General features: G+C 34.9%; 1 protein-coding gene across 1 annotated transcript in view; it reads right to left on the bottom strand.

The window, feature by feature from the left end:
* VPS13B (vacuolar protein sorting 13 homolog B) overlaps positions 1-17,479 on the bottom strand; it is a 743,427-nt gene that overhangs the window by 646,707 nt on the left and 79,241 nt on the right. Inside the window, exons 8-12 of the mRNA XM_081817134.1 lie at positions 15,505-15,773; positions 8,593-8,688; positions 7,983-8,105; positions 7,379-7,516; positions 6,358-6,445 (exon numbers count right to left, since the gene is read on the bottom strand). Coding sequence (XP_081673260.1) covers positions 6,358-6,445; positions 7,379-7,516; positions 7,983-8,105; positions 8,593-8,688; positions 15,505-15,773 — 714 coding nt within the window. The remainder of the gene's footprint in view (positions 1-6,357; positions 6,446-7,378; positions 7,517-7,982; positions 8,106-8,592; positions 8,689-15,504; positions 15,774-17,479) is intronic.

The raw sequence follows: 17,479 nt of genomic DNA, 5'->3' as shown, positions 1-17,479 counted from the left end.
CAACTGTTTCCTTTGCTGTGCAAAAGCTTTTTATCTTGATCAAGTCCCAATAGTTCATTTTTGCCTTTGTTTCCCTTGCCTTTGGAGATGTGTCTAGCAAGAACTTGATGTGGCCGAGGTCACAGAGGTTGCTGACTGTGTTTTCCTCTAGGATTTTGATGGATTCCTGTCTCACATTTAGGTCTTTCATCCATTTTGAGTCCATTTTTATGTATGGCATAAGAAAAGTCCAGTTTCATTCTTCTGCATGTGGCTGTCCAATTTTCCCAACACCATTTGTTGAAGAGACTGTCTTTTTTCCACTGGACATTCTTTCCTGCTTTGTCGAAGATTAGTTGACCATAGAGTTGAGGGTCCATTTCTGGGCTCTCTATTCCTGTCCATTGATCTATGTGTCTGTTTTCGTGCCTGTACCATACTGTCTTGATGATGACAGCTTTGTAATAGAGCTTGAAGTCCGGAACTGTGGTGCCACCAGCTTTGATTTTCTTTTCCAACATTCCTTTGGCCATTCATGGTCTTTTCTGGTTCCATACAAATTTTAGGATTTGTTCCAGCTCTGTGAAAAAAGTTGATAGTATTTTGATAGGGACTGCATTGAATGTATCGATTGCTCTAGGTAGCATAGACATTTTAACAATATTTGTTCTTCCAATCCATGAGCATGGAATGTTTTTCCATTTCTTTGTGTCTTCCTCAATTTCTTTCATGAGTGTTCTATAGTTTTCCAAGTACAGATCCTGTGCCTCTTTGGTTAGGTTTATTCCTAGGTATCTCACGGGTTTTGGTGCAATTATAAATGGGATTGACTCAATTTATCTTTCTTCTCATTGTTAGTGTACAGAAATACAACAGATTTCTGTGCACTGATTTTATGTCCTGCCACTTTGCTGCATTCCTGTATGAGTTCCAGAAATTTTGGGGTGGTGTCTTTTGGGTTTTCCACAAAGTCTCATGTCATCTGTGAAGACTGAGACTTCTACTTTGCCGAGTCAGATGCCTTTTATTTCTTTTTGTTGTCTGATTGCTGAAGCTAGGACTTCTAGTACTATGCTGAACAACAGTAGTGAGAATGGACATCCCTGCTGTGTTCCTGACCTTAGGGAAAAGCTCTCAGTTTTTCTACATTGAGAACGAGATTCACTGTGGGCTTTTCATACATGGCTTTTATGATATTGAGGTAGGTCTCCTTTATCCCTACACTGTGAAGAGTTTTAATCAAGAAAGGATGCTGTACTTTGTCAAATGCTTTATCTGCATCTATTGAGAGGATCATATGGTTCTTGTCTTTTCTTTTATTAATGTAGTGTATCACATTGATTGATTTGGGGATGTTGAACCACGCTTGTAAAGCCTGGGAATAAATCCCACTTGGTCGTGGTGAATAACCCTTTCAACATACTGTTGGATCCTACTGGCTAGTATTTTGGTGGAAATTTTTGCATCCATGTTCATCAAGGATATTGGTCTGTAATTCTCCTTTTTGGTGGCATCCTCTTTAATTTCCTGGTTGACCCATTCATTCTTTAGTAGGATGTTCTTTAGCCTCCATGTATTGGAGTTCTTTCCAAATGTACTCTTGTGACTGAGTTCAAGTTTCAAAGCATTGTGGTCTGAAAATATGCAGGGAATGATCCCAATCTTTTGGTACCGGTTGAGACCTGATTTGTGACCCAGTATGTAATCTATTCTGGAGAATGTTCCATATGCACTCAAGAAGAATGTGTATTCTGTTGCTTTAGGATGAAATGCTCTGAACATATCTGTGAAATCCATCTGGTCCAGTGTGTCACTCAAAGTCCTTGTTTCCTTGTTGATCTTCTGCCTAGATGATCTGTCCATTGCGGGGGGTGGGGGGGGTGTTAAAGTCCCCTACTATTATTGTATTATTATCAATGTGTTTAATTTTGTTATTAATTGGTTTATGTAATTGGCTGCTCCCATATTAGGGGTATAAATATTTACAATTGTTAGATCTTGTTGGATAGACCCTTTAATTATGATATAGTAGCCTTCCTCATCTTTTATTAGTCTTTGGTTCAAAATCTAATTTGTCTGATATAAAGACTGCCACCCCAGCTTTATTTTGATGTCCATTAGCATGATAAATGGTTTTCCACTCCCTCACTCTCAATATGTAGGTGTCTTTGGGTCTAAAATGAGTCTCTTGCAGACAACATACCAATGGGCCTTGCTTTTTTGTCCAATCTGATACCCTGTGTCTTTTGATTGGGGCATTTAGCCCATTTACATTCAGGGTAACTATTAAGAGATAGGGAGCTAGTGTCATTGTATTACCTGTAAAGTCACTATTTTTGTATATTGTCTCTGTTCCTTTCTGGTCTATGTTACTTTGGGCTCTCTCTTCACTTAAAGGATCCCCTTTAATATTTCTTGCAGGGCTGGTTTACTGATCATAAACTCTTTTAGTTTCTGTTTTTCCTGGAAGCTTTTTATCTCTCCTTCTATTTTGAATGACATCCTTGCTGGATTAAGTATTCTTGGCTGCATATTTTTCTCATTTAGTACCCTGAATATATCATGTCAGTCCTTTCTGGCCTGCCAGGTCTCTGTGGATAGGTCTGCTGTCAGTCTAATGTTTTCCCTTGTAGGTTACAGACCTCTTGTCCCAAGCAGCTTTCAGGATTTTCTCTTTGTCTCTGAGATTTGCAAATTTCACTATTATACTTTGAGGTGTTGATCTATTTTTATTGATTTTGAGGGTTCTCTGTGCCTCTTGTACTTGAATGCCTGTTTCCTTACCCAAGTTAGTGAAGTTCTCTGCTATAAGTTCTCCAATATACCTTCTGCCCCACTCTCTCTTTCCTCTTCTTCTGTGATCCCAATTATTCTAATATTGTTTCACTTTCTGGTATCACTTATCTTTTGAACTCTCCCCTCATGATCCAATAGTTGTTTATCTCTTTTTCTCAGCTTCTTTATTTTTTTTTTTAAAGATTTTATTCATTTATTTGTCAGAGAGAGAGTGCGCCCAAGCAGGGGAAGCAGCAGGCAGAGGGAGAAACAGGCTGCCACTGAGCAGGGAGCCCGATGTGGGACTCAATCTCAGAACCCCGGGATTATGACCTGAGCTGAAGGCAGACACTTAGCCAACTGAGCCATCCAGGTGTCCCTCTCAGCTTCTTTATCCTCCATCATTTAGTCCTCTATATCACTAATTCTCTCTTCTGCCCCATTTATCCTAGCAGTTAGAGCCTCCATTTTTTATTGCATCTCATTAATAGCCTTTTTGATTTTGACTTGATTAGATTTTAGTTCTTTCATTTCTCCAGAAAAGGATTCTCTAGTGTCTTCTATGCTTTTTTTCAAGCCCAGCTAGTATCTTTATAATCGGTATTCTGAACTCTAATTCCGACATCTTGCTTATACCATACTGATTAGGTCCCTGGCAGTCAGTACTCCCTCTTGTTCTCTTTTTTGAGATGGTTTTTCCATCTTGTCATTCTTGCAGAAAGTGTTCGCTTTTCTATTTGTAGAGTTGCAGCAATTCTTTTCTTAGATCTCTGTTGAGTTTGCAGATGTTCAGAATGATTTAATAGCTATCTAAGCTGAATTCCTGGGACCAAACTGCAGTCTCCTACTCCTCTGCCATCTTGAACTCCTCAGCCCCAGTAATTTCTAATTCTTAAGCCATTTTGTTTATTCAAACAGAAACAGGAAAGTAAGGCTTCCTAGCACTTAATACCTTTAGAATATAGAAAGGCCCAATTAAACACAAAAGTTCTGTATCCACACTTTTTTTTTTTTTTAAGATTTATTTATTTGAGACAGAGAGACAGCTTAAGCAGGGAGGAGGATTAGAGGGAGAGGGAGAAGCAGACTCCCCGCTGAGCAGGGAGCCTGATGTGGGGCTCAATCCCAGGACCCTGAGATCATGACCTGAGCTGAACACAGATGCTTAACCGACGAGCCACCCAGGCAACCCCGTATCCACTCTAATAACTTTTTCAAAAATTACTTTTCTGTAACTTCAAACAAAGGATTTCAGTTCAATCTTTCGTCTCAGTACCACAGACAAAAAATAATTTAAATTTATCACACACAGGTATTTCCATTATAATTCTTTGCTATTCTGTACATAAATGTGTAGAACTTCTCTGTTTGTATGTTATGATCTAATAGTTTGTTGGAAAAAAAGTTAAGGACTAAGATATTTGTAACATTGTATCCTATTCTTCGAAGTGGAAAATATGAAAAATTTAAAAGTTAACAAACTACCAGTTTCTCATACTGAACATATACAAGCACCCCAGCAAATACAACTATGTCTCTATCTTTTAGAAAGTGTAGAAGCAACATATGCACAAATAAAATTTTCAGTGCTTGGTTTCCTTCACTTGAAGGACAACTACTTGATACTCCACCTCCTCACAAGATATGGAATCCATAACACATGCAGAAGACTTCATACTGAACCAGAAGAAACCTACCATCTTACATTTGGTAACTACAACACTATAACAATTTGTAAAGTTCTTAGTTGCCCTTTCCTATATATAATTTGTTACTGAATATCTCTACCTCAATATCTACAGGTACGTCAAAACACATCTTTTCCTCCAAAAATCTTACTTGTTTCTATCTTCCTTGGTGGTTATCACTATTCTCCAAGTAACTCAAGACTAAAATCTGATACACAATTTAAATTTTATTTCTAAATAAAGCAATGCAAAAGCAGTGAGTGAGGGTTTTAAGCACAGAATTAAACCAATCTGAAAGCTCGTGAGAAGCAGGAAGCCAGTAAAAAGCCATTAAAATGTAGAGAGGACAGTAGATTGGATGAGAGTGGTAACAGTGGAGTTTACAAGAAGTCAACGAATATAAAATAGATTTGTAGATGAAATTTGACAAAAAATATGCTGATGGACTGGAAGCTAGGAGAGGAGAAGTAGGTCATGATGATTCCTAGGTTTCTGGCTTGAGCAACCAGAATACAGAAGAAGAATTTGCCAAGACAAGAATATTGAAACTAAGGGAAAAGCAGTAAGCAGTAGACAGTCATAAGGATTTTAATAATTCCATTTGAACATACTCAGTTTTTTGTTTTTTGTTTTTTAAAGATTTTATTTATTTATTTGACAGAGAGACAGTGAGAGAGGGAACATAGCAGGGGAGTGGGAGAGGGAGATGCAGGCTCCCCACCAGGCAGGGAGCCCAACACGGGGCTCAATCCCAAGACCCTGGGATCATGACCCGAGCCAAAGGTAGACACCCAACAACTGAGCCACCCAGGCGCCCCTTCAGTTTTGAAATATTTGTGAGACACATAAAGAAGTAAAAATATCAAGTATGCATTGGATATTTAATTCTAAACTTAAGGAAGTCTGGACTAAAATTATAAATATGTGCATCAACAACATATTAAAGGTACTAAATCAATGGAAAAGAATGACAGAACGTCAGGAAAGCATCTAAAGAAAAAAGTAAACCCAAGGTTTGATCAATGAGAACACCAACATTTAGAAATCCATTACAAAAAGAGGAAGCAGAAAATTACTGTTCTTTCCTTCTGTTTTCATCTAACAAAACTTAATGATCTTTCAAGATCAACTCCTCTGTGAAGTTTTTAACCCTACACATAAAAGTAATCACTTTCTGACCTAGACCTCTCTTAGCTCTCCATTTTAACTACTGTTCTTAATGTGCTATATTATAATCATTCATTTAAGTGTATAAACACTACCTATTAGTTTCTTGAGAAATGCTTTGGTCTTCTTGGCATTCACTATATCAAACTTATCACCTAACACACAAAAATCAATATATGAAAAATTAACAAAAAAGGATTAACTTATTTTCACTGTTTTCAATATGAAAAAAAGATGAAAATAAGCACAATATAGTATATTGATGAGCACATAAAGTATCAGTTAAATTTTTAAAAACATATGATTGCTTTTAAAACATGTAAGACTGTATCCATTATCTCCAGAAGAATTTATTTCCACTATTCTGCTTGAAACAACAGGTTTTTTAATAAAAATATCTAAATAACCTTCGAAATGTATTTAACATAGAAAAGGAAATGTTTATGCTTTTTGACAACTTAAAGCAACATGAAATTTGATGTATCAAAATTTCAATATTTGGTACATAATAGAACTAAATCTGATTGGCTATGTAAAATGTCTTCTCAATCAACTACACAAAGAAAGGATTAAGAATCTAAATGTCTAAGAAAATTATAACATGATATTAAAATTATTCCATTCCCCAAAGTACCAGAAGGTAAATCTGATTTAACAGATTATAGCCAGTCAAGGATCAACTGATTCTGAAGAGTCTTTTGTTTCTGTTGTCCAAGGAAAAGCAAACATAATGGAAAGAAACTAGTACCTTTGCCACTGATGTTCTCCATTATATACAGGTAATCCATGTAAAAAGCCCCAAACCTTTGCATTCCAGCTATTTCAGTGTATGTCTCCTGCCAACAAAGAAAAGCAAATAGAACACACATTGTACAGAAGAGACTTCGGAGTTTAAAACCTGACAGGTCAAGAATCAAACATACATCCTTATATACAATGTGTATCAACTAAAAGGATTACCAAAACAAAAGAACAAAGGCTATCCAAAGAATTCACTTCTAAAAAAGGTAATGTTAACTCTACTAAAGACAACACAAAAAGACATCCATAATTCTACTAGACATTTTGACCACTTTATCAATAATGTCTATTGGTTAATGAATATCTATAATGGAATAGGATAGTACACCCTTGACCTTTAACATCATCACAAAACTGTCCAATATATACTCTGAAATATATTTAATCTTTATTTATTCCAGTGCACTTATATGAAACAACTCAAATACTAAAGATATACTAAAATATTGAAAAGATAGGTAAATATGCAGATTAAAATTAAATTCTTTACAAAAGTAAATGTAGTAAAAAGGGTTAAAATATATATTATTTATTCTTTTATACTAATCTTCAGGTAAACTTCTTTGAATTTTTTAATTTATTCCCTAAAAGTACATTAATTTAACATGAAAAATTAAACACTAAGACACATACATAGTAAAATGTGAAATTCTTCATCTCCTCCCATTAATCCCATATCCAAAAGTAACTGCAACTAAAAGATAACTCTACAAGTTTCCTCTATGACTATTTTAACAGTAGGGAATGGATAAACTAACTGGCTACATAGTATATAGAAGTAGAGACCTATGTGCACTCTTCAAACTTCTCTAAGATGTAGAAGCTGGACAAAAATATTCTAAATGCTTCAATAAACAACTAGCATTCAGAATGTATTACTCGAGAAGAAAAATGGCAATTACAAGTATTCACACAAAATATCCACCCAAACACAGCCTAGAAATTGGCTCAAATATATATTCTCTGACCTTATGATGAGTTGCATCCAAGATAAATTCTGCACGAGTACCATTATTTTCTGGGCTTCGGTAATCAAACAATGAATTTGTAAGGTATGTCAAACCTTTCATACTCAAATTTTCACCACAAATGAAGAAACAGGCTTCCTGAAAATAAATGCAAAATTTTTGAACAGGAGGAAAAATCATTAAACTGTTAAAGAAAATAAAACCATGATTTTATAACACCCATTCAGTAGTCAATAGAAATCACTACAATGTGAAGTCCTGTAAAAAGACAAGGAATTCTGTCTCCACTTCACTGCCTTTCTTGGCAAAGAACATTTTAACAAACCAAAAAGGAACTCCAAGTAGCTGCCATAAACAAGAAAGAAGAAACATTTATGAATTGGAAAGTATTTGGAACTACTGTCCAGGTGTTAAGTGCTACCAACTTTCTAAATTCCCCTGAGCTCTATAATTTCCTACAGGGGAAAACAGTAAAGTTCCTTTCTTAAGCCAAAGATATATGTAGTCTAACAGATTTTTTGGTATAGTTAAACACTTCAATAAGCACTTCATTATCCCTGCATTCTATCCAAAAAAAGGTGGGGAGGGGGAGAATTTGACTTACAGTTTCACTTCTATTCATACTCTCTTCAAAATCTTTAACACCCATAATTCCCTTAAGGCACAAGGCTCTGCAGCCTACAAAACCAATCTGGCAATCGAAGAAAGGCTCTCCCATCATAAGGGCCTATAAGAGGGAAGGAAACATTAGAACTAAGAATTTGAATTTCATAAAAATGTTCCAGGCTTAAAAAAAATTACAGGCTTTCCTTGTAGAATTTCTGAATTAGTAGAAACTTCTTTAGAATTATGGCCTTTCCAAATTTATTCTCCTCAGATCATAAACCCTATTAAATTAAGAAACATCTTACTTAACTCTGTATCCTCAGATCTTTGTATCCTCAATGACTGGCACCTTATGAACATTAATCCACACATACATACGAGCTCACACAAGTTAAATGAAAAAATGAAAGAATTCATGTTGCATGTTACAGTAGAATCTTTGTTAAAGTAATAATTATTTCAACCAATACTACTGATGACTAAGATAGAAAAAACCATGAATATATTTTAAACATACCACTATGATAAAAGCCTACATTTATTAAATATTAACATTAAAGACCATTCAAAAAAGTTTTAAATATATATGTTCAATGTTGAAAGATTACCTCAACTGTAGTTCCTTCTTGTTCCCAACACAATACTTCTTTGGATTTTACTTTCTGAGGGCTATAATAACTACTCTCAGCTTGCATTTCAGTGAGCTAAGAAAACAATATAGGAACATTAAGTAAGTAAAATTAGTATTAGATAGCAATAAACTGTCATTTATTATGATGAATTGATGGAAACAGGGCCAATTTTAAGATTCGGGAAATTTAATTATTAAGCAGGAAAACAGGTGCAACAAAAACAGCTGTAACAGATTATCCATGGTATAAAGGTTGAATATGCCACTGTAAGCTCAAATAGAGAATTTAAATACCATCCTCCTTTTATTTAACTTCTTTGTCTTAACAATATTGCTTAAAAAGGTAAAAGCTATGTAGCTATAACAGTCTCATATAATGGTTCATATATTCTGCCAATATTTTAACCTCAATTCATTTTATATCCCATACATATTCAACCAGAGTTAGTTCAATCATTTCCAAAATGTCTCCCAAATTTTTCATCAAAAAGAAAACTATTAAAAAACCCACAAATTCAACAAAACTTCATTTAGCTCTATGAGGGAAGTAGGTTCATGGGTGTATACTTTCAAAGTATGTGTCTCAGACTCATTCGATCATGCAAATACTTTATGAGTGACAGCTAGTAAGTACTAATCTAGATGCTGCCAAAACCACCACCACCACAACAAGCCTTGCACCCCTGACGCTTACAACACATTACTTGTATGTATCTAGACAAACTGAGATAAATTATTTTTAAGAGGTACTTTTCTAAATGCAATGTGGTATCCTGGTTTGGATCATGTTACAGAAAACGACATAATGAAATTTAGTTAAACTCTGGAATGTAAAAGAAATGCACCAGTGCTGGCTTCCTAGTCTGGACAAATGTACTATGATAGCATAAGATATTAACAATAGAGAAACTGAGTAAGGAGTCTACGTGAACTCTCTGTACGTTGCAAGTTTTCTGTAAATCTAAAACTGTTCCAAAATAATGTTTTTATTTTTTCAAAGGTATTCTGCCCATGTTTACTAATGAGACCCTTCCTTACTCTTGTGAAATGGATGTATTATTCAAACATTAAGGCAAAGTCAAAGATCACATTAAAAAAAAAAAAAACAAAAAACCAGTATTTAATTTAGGTCAAATAGAACTTATTAAACCAAAAAGTTATAATTTTAAGCATGATAACTTCTTTATATTTAAAATCAACTAATTATTCTCATTCTTTGTAACAAAAAGTTTATATATAAGCCCTTATTTTTTAGATGCTTCTAGAACCAGTATACAATGTCATTATTTTAAAGTACAATTCTATAAAATGCTCAAGTAAAATTCAGTATTTTAAACTTGATCACCCTTCAGCTGTCTACAATTACTGTAAAGAAAAAGCAATTAATTGATTAAAAGGACTCAAACATTACAAGAACAATCTTCAACATGATTTCTTAAATGCTACATTTAATTTGGCATGATTTTTGTTGGATTGATATCAACTGTTCAGAATGCTAATGTAGAAACATGACCTTATTTTCTGACCAAAATATGAACCACAAATTAATTCCATACATTCCTTAAATCCAAGCTGAACAATGAATTCTGTTTTCCTCTTAAATCTTAACATATTTCCCTTAGAGAAACCTTAGAAACATAAATGTTCTAAATTTTTTAAAAGATGTATTACCTAATGACAACTACTGCCCTAAAAGTCGATAAAAGTTTTATATTTAAATACAAACTATTCTGACTCAGTTTAATACAATTCTTCTCATCAATGAAGAGAAATATACCAGAATAATTTCAAACTGAACATAAGTGGGGTGCCTGGGTGGCTCAGTCGTTAAGCGTCTGCCTTCAGCTCAGGTCATGATCCCAGGGTCCTGGGATAGAGCCCCACATTGGACTCCCTGCTCTGCAGGAAGCCTGCTTCTCCCTCTCACTCCCCTTGCTTGTGTTCCCTCTCTCGCTGTCTCTGTCAAATAAATAAATAAAATCTTAAAAAAAAAAAAAAAAATTGAACATAAGTATGCAAAAGTCACCAGAAAAGACAGAACTTTACTAGCAATCCTTAAATTCCCTCGCAAACTTATATTAAAAATAACTTCTAGATCATCTAAAACTGGCAATATACGATATGATTTAACGCATACGTGGAATCTAAAAAACAAATGAACAACAAAAAGAATCATCAGACCAATAAATACAGAGAACAAACTGATGGTTCTAAGAGGGGAGAGGTGTGGGGGGATGGGCAAAATGGATGAAGAAGAATAGGATATACAGGCTTCCATTACAGAACAAACAGGTCATGGGAATGAATATAAAAGGCACAGCATAGGGAATATCATCAAAGACACTGTAATAGCATTGTATGGTGACAGATGGTAGCTACATTTGTGGCAAGCATACCATAAGGTATAGAGATGTGGAAGCACTATGTTGTACAGCTGAAATTAATATAACATCGTGTGTCAACTACACTCAAAAAAAAATTACACCAAGAAAAGTTTTAAGTATAATTTAAGTTCTCAAACAAAACGTTAACTCATGCTGTCATTACTAAGATATGTTTATATCTTTTAGAATTTAAGCTTGAATATTTATACTTACAATTAATGCAATTAAAATCATTATTGCCAAAAACCTCTATTAAATGCAGAGATATATCATGAAAAAAATTTTAATTTAAAAAATAAAATTGACAATATATGTAATAATAGTTAGCAATGGTTGGCTTTTATATTATATATATATATTTTTTTTAAGATTTTATTTATTTGAGGGGCGCCTGGGTGGCTCAGTCGTTAGGCGTCTGCCTTTGGCTCATGGTCCCAGGGTTCTGGGATCGAGCCCTGCATCGGGCTCCCCACTCCGCGGGAAGCCTGCTTCCCCTCTCCCACTCCCCCCTCTTGTGTTCCTTTTCTCGCTATGTCCCTCTCTGTCAAATAATAAAATCTTTTTTAAAAATTTAAAAATTAAAAAATTTTAAAAAACGTTTTATTTGAGAGAGAGAGAGAGACAGCACAAGTTGGAGGGGCAGAGGGAGAGAGAATCTCAAGCCGACTCCATGCTGAGCATGGAGCCCAACACAGGGCTCCATCCCAGAACCCCGAGATCATGACCTGAACCAAAATCAAGAGTCAGATGCTCAACCGACCTTGCCACCCAGACACCCCGGTTTTTCTATTATCTATTTTAAAGATTTTATTATTTTTAATTTTATAGGCTGATATTATTTTCATCAAAGCTAGATCAGTGAATTTCAATTATGAAATTTATAATAAAAAATAAATTGTTCCATAGAAGAATTCAGAAATGTAAAATAGCACAGCTAATGTATTTTTATCATTTTTGCCCCAAACTTTATTACCAAAAAAATCTTTTAAGTCAATCAAGCTCATATTTTGCTAAAATTCATTTTATACATCTTTCAGGGTTTGTCATATTAGAAAATACTTAATGGTTTTAATTAGAAAAGTCTTTAAATTAAAGACTATTTACTTGAAGTATTTTTAATCTACTATCTGGTATAGTTATAAATTGTATACCTTTACCACTGATTTAAAAAGTTTATTTCAAGTAAACAATCCAAGCCAAATTAAAAACACCATGAGAGCAAAAACCTGATTTTTTTTCCCTGTGCTACATTTCCAGTACCTAACAAGTTACCTGGAATAATACCTGGAATACTACTTCACAGGTTGGACCCATGAGTTTATCTCCTTCAGAAAAATGCCTTCATAATAATCCAACAAAGACAAATAAAATTAAAGAAATAAAATCTAAAAGAGGATCCCAAAATTTTGGAAGGTGGCAAGCAGATGAGGAGATAGGCAGAAGGAAAGAGGATTTATTTGTTGAATATATACTGGCAATTTCCAAGAGTTGGAGATACAAGTAGCCTTTTTAAAAATTACCACTGAGTTCGGTGTACTACCAAAAAAGACTATCCTCAATTTTCTGAAAATTATTCTTTCATCCACTGATGAACATTTGAGTTAACTTTTTTTTTAGGGTTTTTGTTTGTTTAAGTAATCTCTACACCCAACGTGGAGCTCAAGAGTCAAGAGTTGCATGCTCTACCAACTGAGCCAGCCAGGCACCCCACGTTGTTTCAACTTTTTTGGCCTTTGTAAACGTGCTTTTATGAACATTTGTGTACATCTATTTGAGCACAGCTTAATTCTTTTGAGTATGCACCTACAAGTGGAATTGCTGGGTCATATGATTCTAAGTTTAACGTTTCAAGGAACCACCAAACTGTTTTCCACAGTGACTGCACCATTTTAAATTCCCACGAGTGTTCGCATTTGCTTTTTACCAACTCCAACTAAGATCCCACCACTGTCAAATCACTGCTCTAGTCAAGATCACCAACAATTCCCACAATGCCAAATCCAATAATCCATTCTCACAAATGACCTACTTGTTCAACTTTAAGACATTTATGGCACTCAGCTTCCAGATAGACACTCTTGGTTTTCTGCCTAACTTATTTTCAGTTTCCCATGCTATTTCTGCCTTTTCTTTCCAAATAATTAACATTATAGTGCCACAGAGCTTGGCCCTAGAACCTCTCCTTTATATATGTATGTATGTGTATATACACACACCCACACACACACTGATTCCAGTCTTAATAAAATCCTGACTCTCAAACTTATATACCCAGACCAAACTTCTAATCTGAATTCTAGATTCATTAATCCAACCTGACAGCTGTACTTGAATATACAGTGTGCATCTTAAACTTGTCCAAAACCAAACTCCTGATTTTATCTCAAACCTAATCCTCTCGCAGTCCTCCTTATGTCAAAAAACCCAAATTCAATTCTTCTAGTTGCTCAGGAACCATCCTTGGATACTCTTCATTTATGTCTCACAATAAAATCTATCAGGAAGTTCTGTCCTCTTGACCTTCAAAACACATCCAAAATCCAGTTACATTTCACCACCTCCCCTTGCTTTCATTTCATCCTAGTCCAGCAATCATTATCTTCTGCTTGCAAATTCCTATCATCTCTGTCTGATCTTATTTCTGCTTTTGCTCCCTATAATCTATTCTCAACACAGCAACCAGAGTGATGCAGTTTAAAACATAAATCGTCTTGTAACTACTATGCTAAAAATTGTCCAAAAACTTCTTATCTCGCTCAGGATTAATGACAAAGACCCTAACCTAAAATGACCTACAAAGTTTTACAATTTATGGATCTCTCCCCAACCCCATCACCTCTCTGACCTGATTTCATACTACTTCCATTTTAGCCCACTCTGCTCTGGCCCCACTGGCTTCCTTACTATTCCTTCAACTTTCGGGGTCTTCCCATTTGCTATTCTTAGAATGTTAATTCCTATATATCTACAGAGCTTTTTCTTTCATGAGTCTTTGCTTAAAGATCCCCTTCCCATTAAGGCCTTCCCTGATCACCCAATTGTAAATTGCATAATCCCTTCCTATCTAATGGACACATTCACTATTCCTCTTCCCTCTTTATTTTTTCTACAGGACCCTTTCATAAATGAGTATACTAAATAGCTTATTTGCATATAATGACAATTTATATTTTAAGAGGCAGGGATATTTATCTCATCTGTTCACTGGGTATCCTTAAAGACAAAACAGAGCCTGGCATATAGAAGGCATTAGTATGTATTTATTGAATGAATTAGATACTGTTCAAAGATATTACATGTGTGATAATACTATTTTAAAAAGACAAGAAATAAATACTCGGAATTAAGTTTGGGCTATAACTGAGGGGCAAATAAGACAACATATGATCCAAGAACACACACAGGGTGCTGAAGTACTAATAATTTTATATTTCTTAAAATAAAAGGGTGTTCCTAATTCAAAGGGATACATGCACTTCTATGCTTGCTGCAGGATTATTTAACAATAGTCAAATTATGGAAGCAGCTCAAGTGCCCATCAACTGATGAATAAAGAAGATGTGGGTTGTGTGTGTGTGTATGCAATGGAGTATTCAGCCATTAAAAAGTATGAAATCGTGCATTTGCAATGACATGAACAGAACTAGCGGGTATAATGCTAAGCGAAATAAGCCAGTCAGAGATTTCACTCATGTGGATTTTAAGCCACTTATGAGTAAACAAGCAAGCAAAGGGGGGAGAAAAGAGACAAACCAAGAAACAGTAGAGAACAAACTTAACTATATTTGTTTAACTACGGAGAACAAACCAATGGTTCCCAGAGGGGAGGTGGGTGGAGAGATGGGTGAAATAGGTGATGGGGATTAAGGAGGGCACTTGTGATGAGCATTGAGTGATGTAACACTGTATATTAACTAACTGGAATTAAAAACTTAATATAAAAAAACTACAGTGCTCACTTTACTATTCTTTAACTGGAAAATATCTATTATATGGTCTCTTTTGACTATATACTTTACATGTATTTGTTAATGGAGAAAGTAGTCCAAGTATGTGAAACACTGCTGAAAAACCGAGTTAAATGAGGACCTAGAAAAGAAATAGGACTATCTCAAAGAGTAAAAGGGTGAGGAAAGAGTGAAATTTTATGTAAACAGCCCTCTAAAGAAATTTTGTAACGAAGGAGAGCCAGAGATCAAACAGTAACTGAAGGTATATATGAATTCATGGGAGAGGTTTTACTGCAATTCTTCTTAAATGGAAATATAAAGGCATCTTTGTTTGCCAATTTAAAGATTCAGTGGGAAGAGAAACTTTCCATGAAACTGATAGAAAAAGATCAAAATTCAGAGTCACACGAGGGAACATAATTTTATGAAGTAAAGACTGCTAGACTATCTTACATGTTAAGTGTAAAACAAACTTGAAACTAGATCCTTTGGAGAAATCAAAATTTATCCATTAAAGTTGCAAAAAATATGAAGAGCAAGAAAGAGGAAACCTACTTTGAAAGTCACAGTTGCCTTTGTACAATAAAATCCTATAGACACAATAGGATCCCTCAAAATCTGTGCTTTTTGCTGATGTGTAGTTGATGTAGGATCATTCCCAAGGAAGTCTTCCTCACCGTCATCATAACTCACAATTGCAGGCACAAATGACCAGGCCCACGATACCCATCCCTGTGGCTGTTCATCCTCTTGCTGTGAATACAGCTCTTGGCCTTTGTACTGAGCAGGATACTGCATATCTATTCTTGTTTCATCCTCGGCACCTATCAAAATAAAGTCATTTTAAATAAATCAAGAGGATTTAACTAAAAGGAAAATTAGGAATGTAAATTCTATAAAAATATTTCTCCCACATCCTTCTTTCCACATATAATTATAAACAAGTTATACAATGGTTATTATTTGAAATCCATAATATATCATTACTACTTTCAAGGTGTTTTGTTTTGTTTTTCAAAGATTTTTTTTAATTTACTTGGCAGAGGGAAAGAGCACACACGCAAGAGAACACAGGCAGAGGGAGCAGCAGAAGGAGAGGGAGAAGCAGGCTCCTCGCTGAGCAGGGAGCCTGATGCGATGCGGAGCTCAATCCCAGGACCCTGGGATCATGACCTGAGCCAAAAGCAGACGCTTAACTGACTGAGCCACCCAGGCACCCCACTACTTTCAAGTTTCTATATGTTGTACTATGCTAATCCCCTTTCATAGTCCACAATATAGGGCGTAGTTTATAACATAATTCTAAATGTATGAATAAATTCATTCTTTAGCATTCCACTAATTAAAAACTTCCTCCCCAAAATAAGGCTAAGTGCTGAAAAACTGACTTTTCTCAGAAACACAGTGTCAGAAATATCCAAGAAAAATTCTTTAATTCCTGATGTACCCAATAAAGAAATGTCAGGCACTCCTAGGCAAAATACACCACCCCCAAAAAGAACTATCCCTAAAGATGAAAGTAAATATTATAATAGAATTATTCCTATGTGAAGCTAAAAAAAATAGTGTTGGTGATTCTTATTAGTAGGAACATAAATTAGTAACTTTCCTATTCTACATATGAAAAAATTATAGCAAATTACTTTCACTTGGTTAGAAATTGGCAAAGGATTTAGAGTCCAACCACTCCAACTCATTCCACCTTCGTAAAGACAAACTGCATCAAAGTCCATTAACATTATCCTAACAATACAAACAAAAAAAGCCTATCATGGAATTTAGAAAAAACATTACTTTTTAGAAAATTTGTGGTACAAGCAGTCTCCAGCAGATTCAAGCATATTTACTCTTCAGTGATAAATCTATGACACATATACTCCATTAAATATCATCTTCATTGAGAGCCGGATTTCTGGCTAGAAAAACCTCATAACTTTTTAAATCCTCATGACAAGAGACTCTTGGAATATCTTATATGTATAGTTTATGAAACATGGCCACTTACCTTAGTTCATCTGGGAAGGAAAAGACATGGTAAGTAGTAACTAAAGAACCTAACATACAGTACTAAGAAATTTTAGCCATTTTACTTCAAAATAAATTATAAAAATTACAGATCCAAAAAGTATTTTGTATAATCCTTATATCTTGCTGTTTAACCATAAACATTTTATCACTTTCTATAGGGGAATAAGTAAAGCCTGTTATCAACTGAGGTAAGACCTCAAATTGGACATCATCAATGATCATCTCAGTTATAAAACAAGTCAGACCACCTCTACCCAGGAAGCAGTGACCAGGTTGAGTCCACAGGGCTGGACTCTTGACCTCGGTTGTCTAAAGCATTAAAACACTGCTTGATCTTGTGGAACAAAAGAAACATCACTAAAAACCAGCCACTGTAATTTATACTTATTATTAATTAAAAATTAGGTATTTTGATGAAAGATGCTTCTGAAGTTTCAAATCTTTGCTCACCGCCTTGCAGAAAGAATCAATAAGAGCCTTGAAAAGAGAAAAGCATCTCCCT

Source organism: Leptonychotes weddellii, chromosome 4 (genome assembly GCF_054177405.1).
Source record: "Leptonychotes weddellii isolate Sample4059 chromosome 4, ASM5417740v2, whole genome shotgun sequence".
Lineage (NCBI taxonomy): Eukaryota > Metazoa > Chordata > Mammalia > Carnivora > Phocidae > Leptonychotes > Leptonychotes weddellii.
This window is presented reverse-complemented; position numbering and strand designations above follow the sequence as displayed.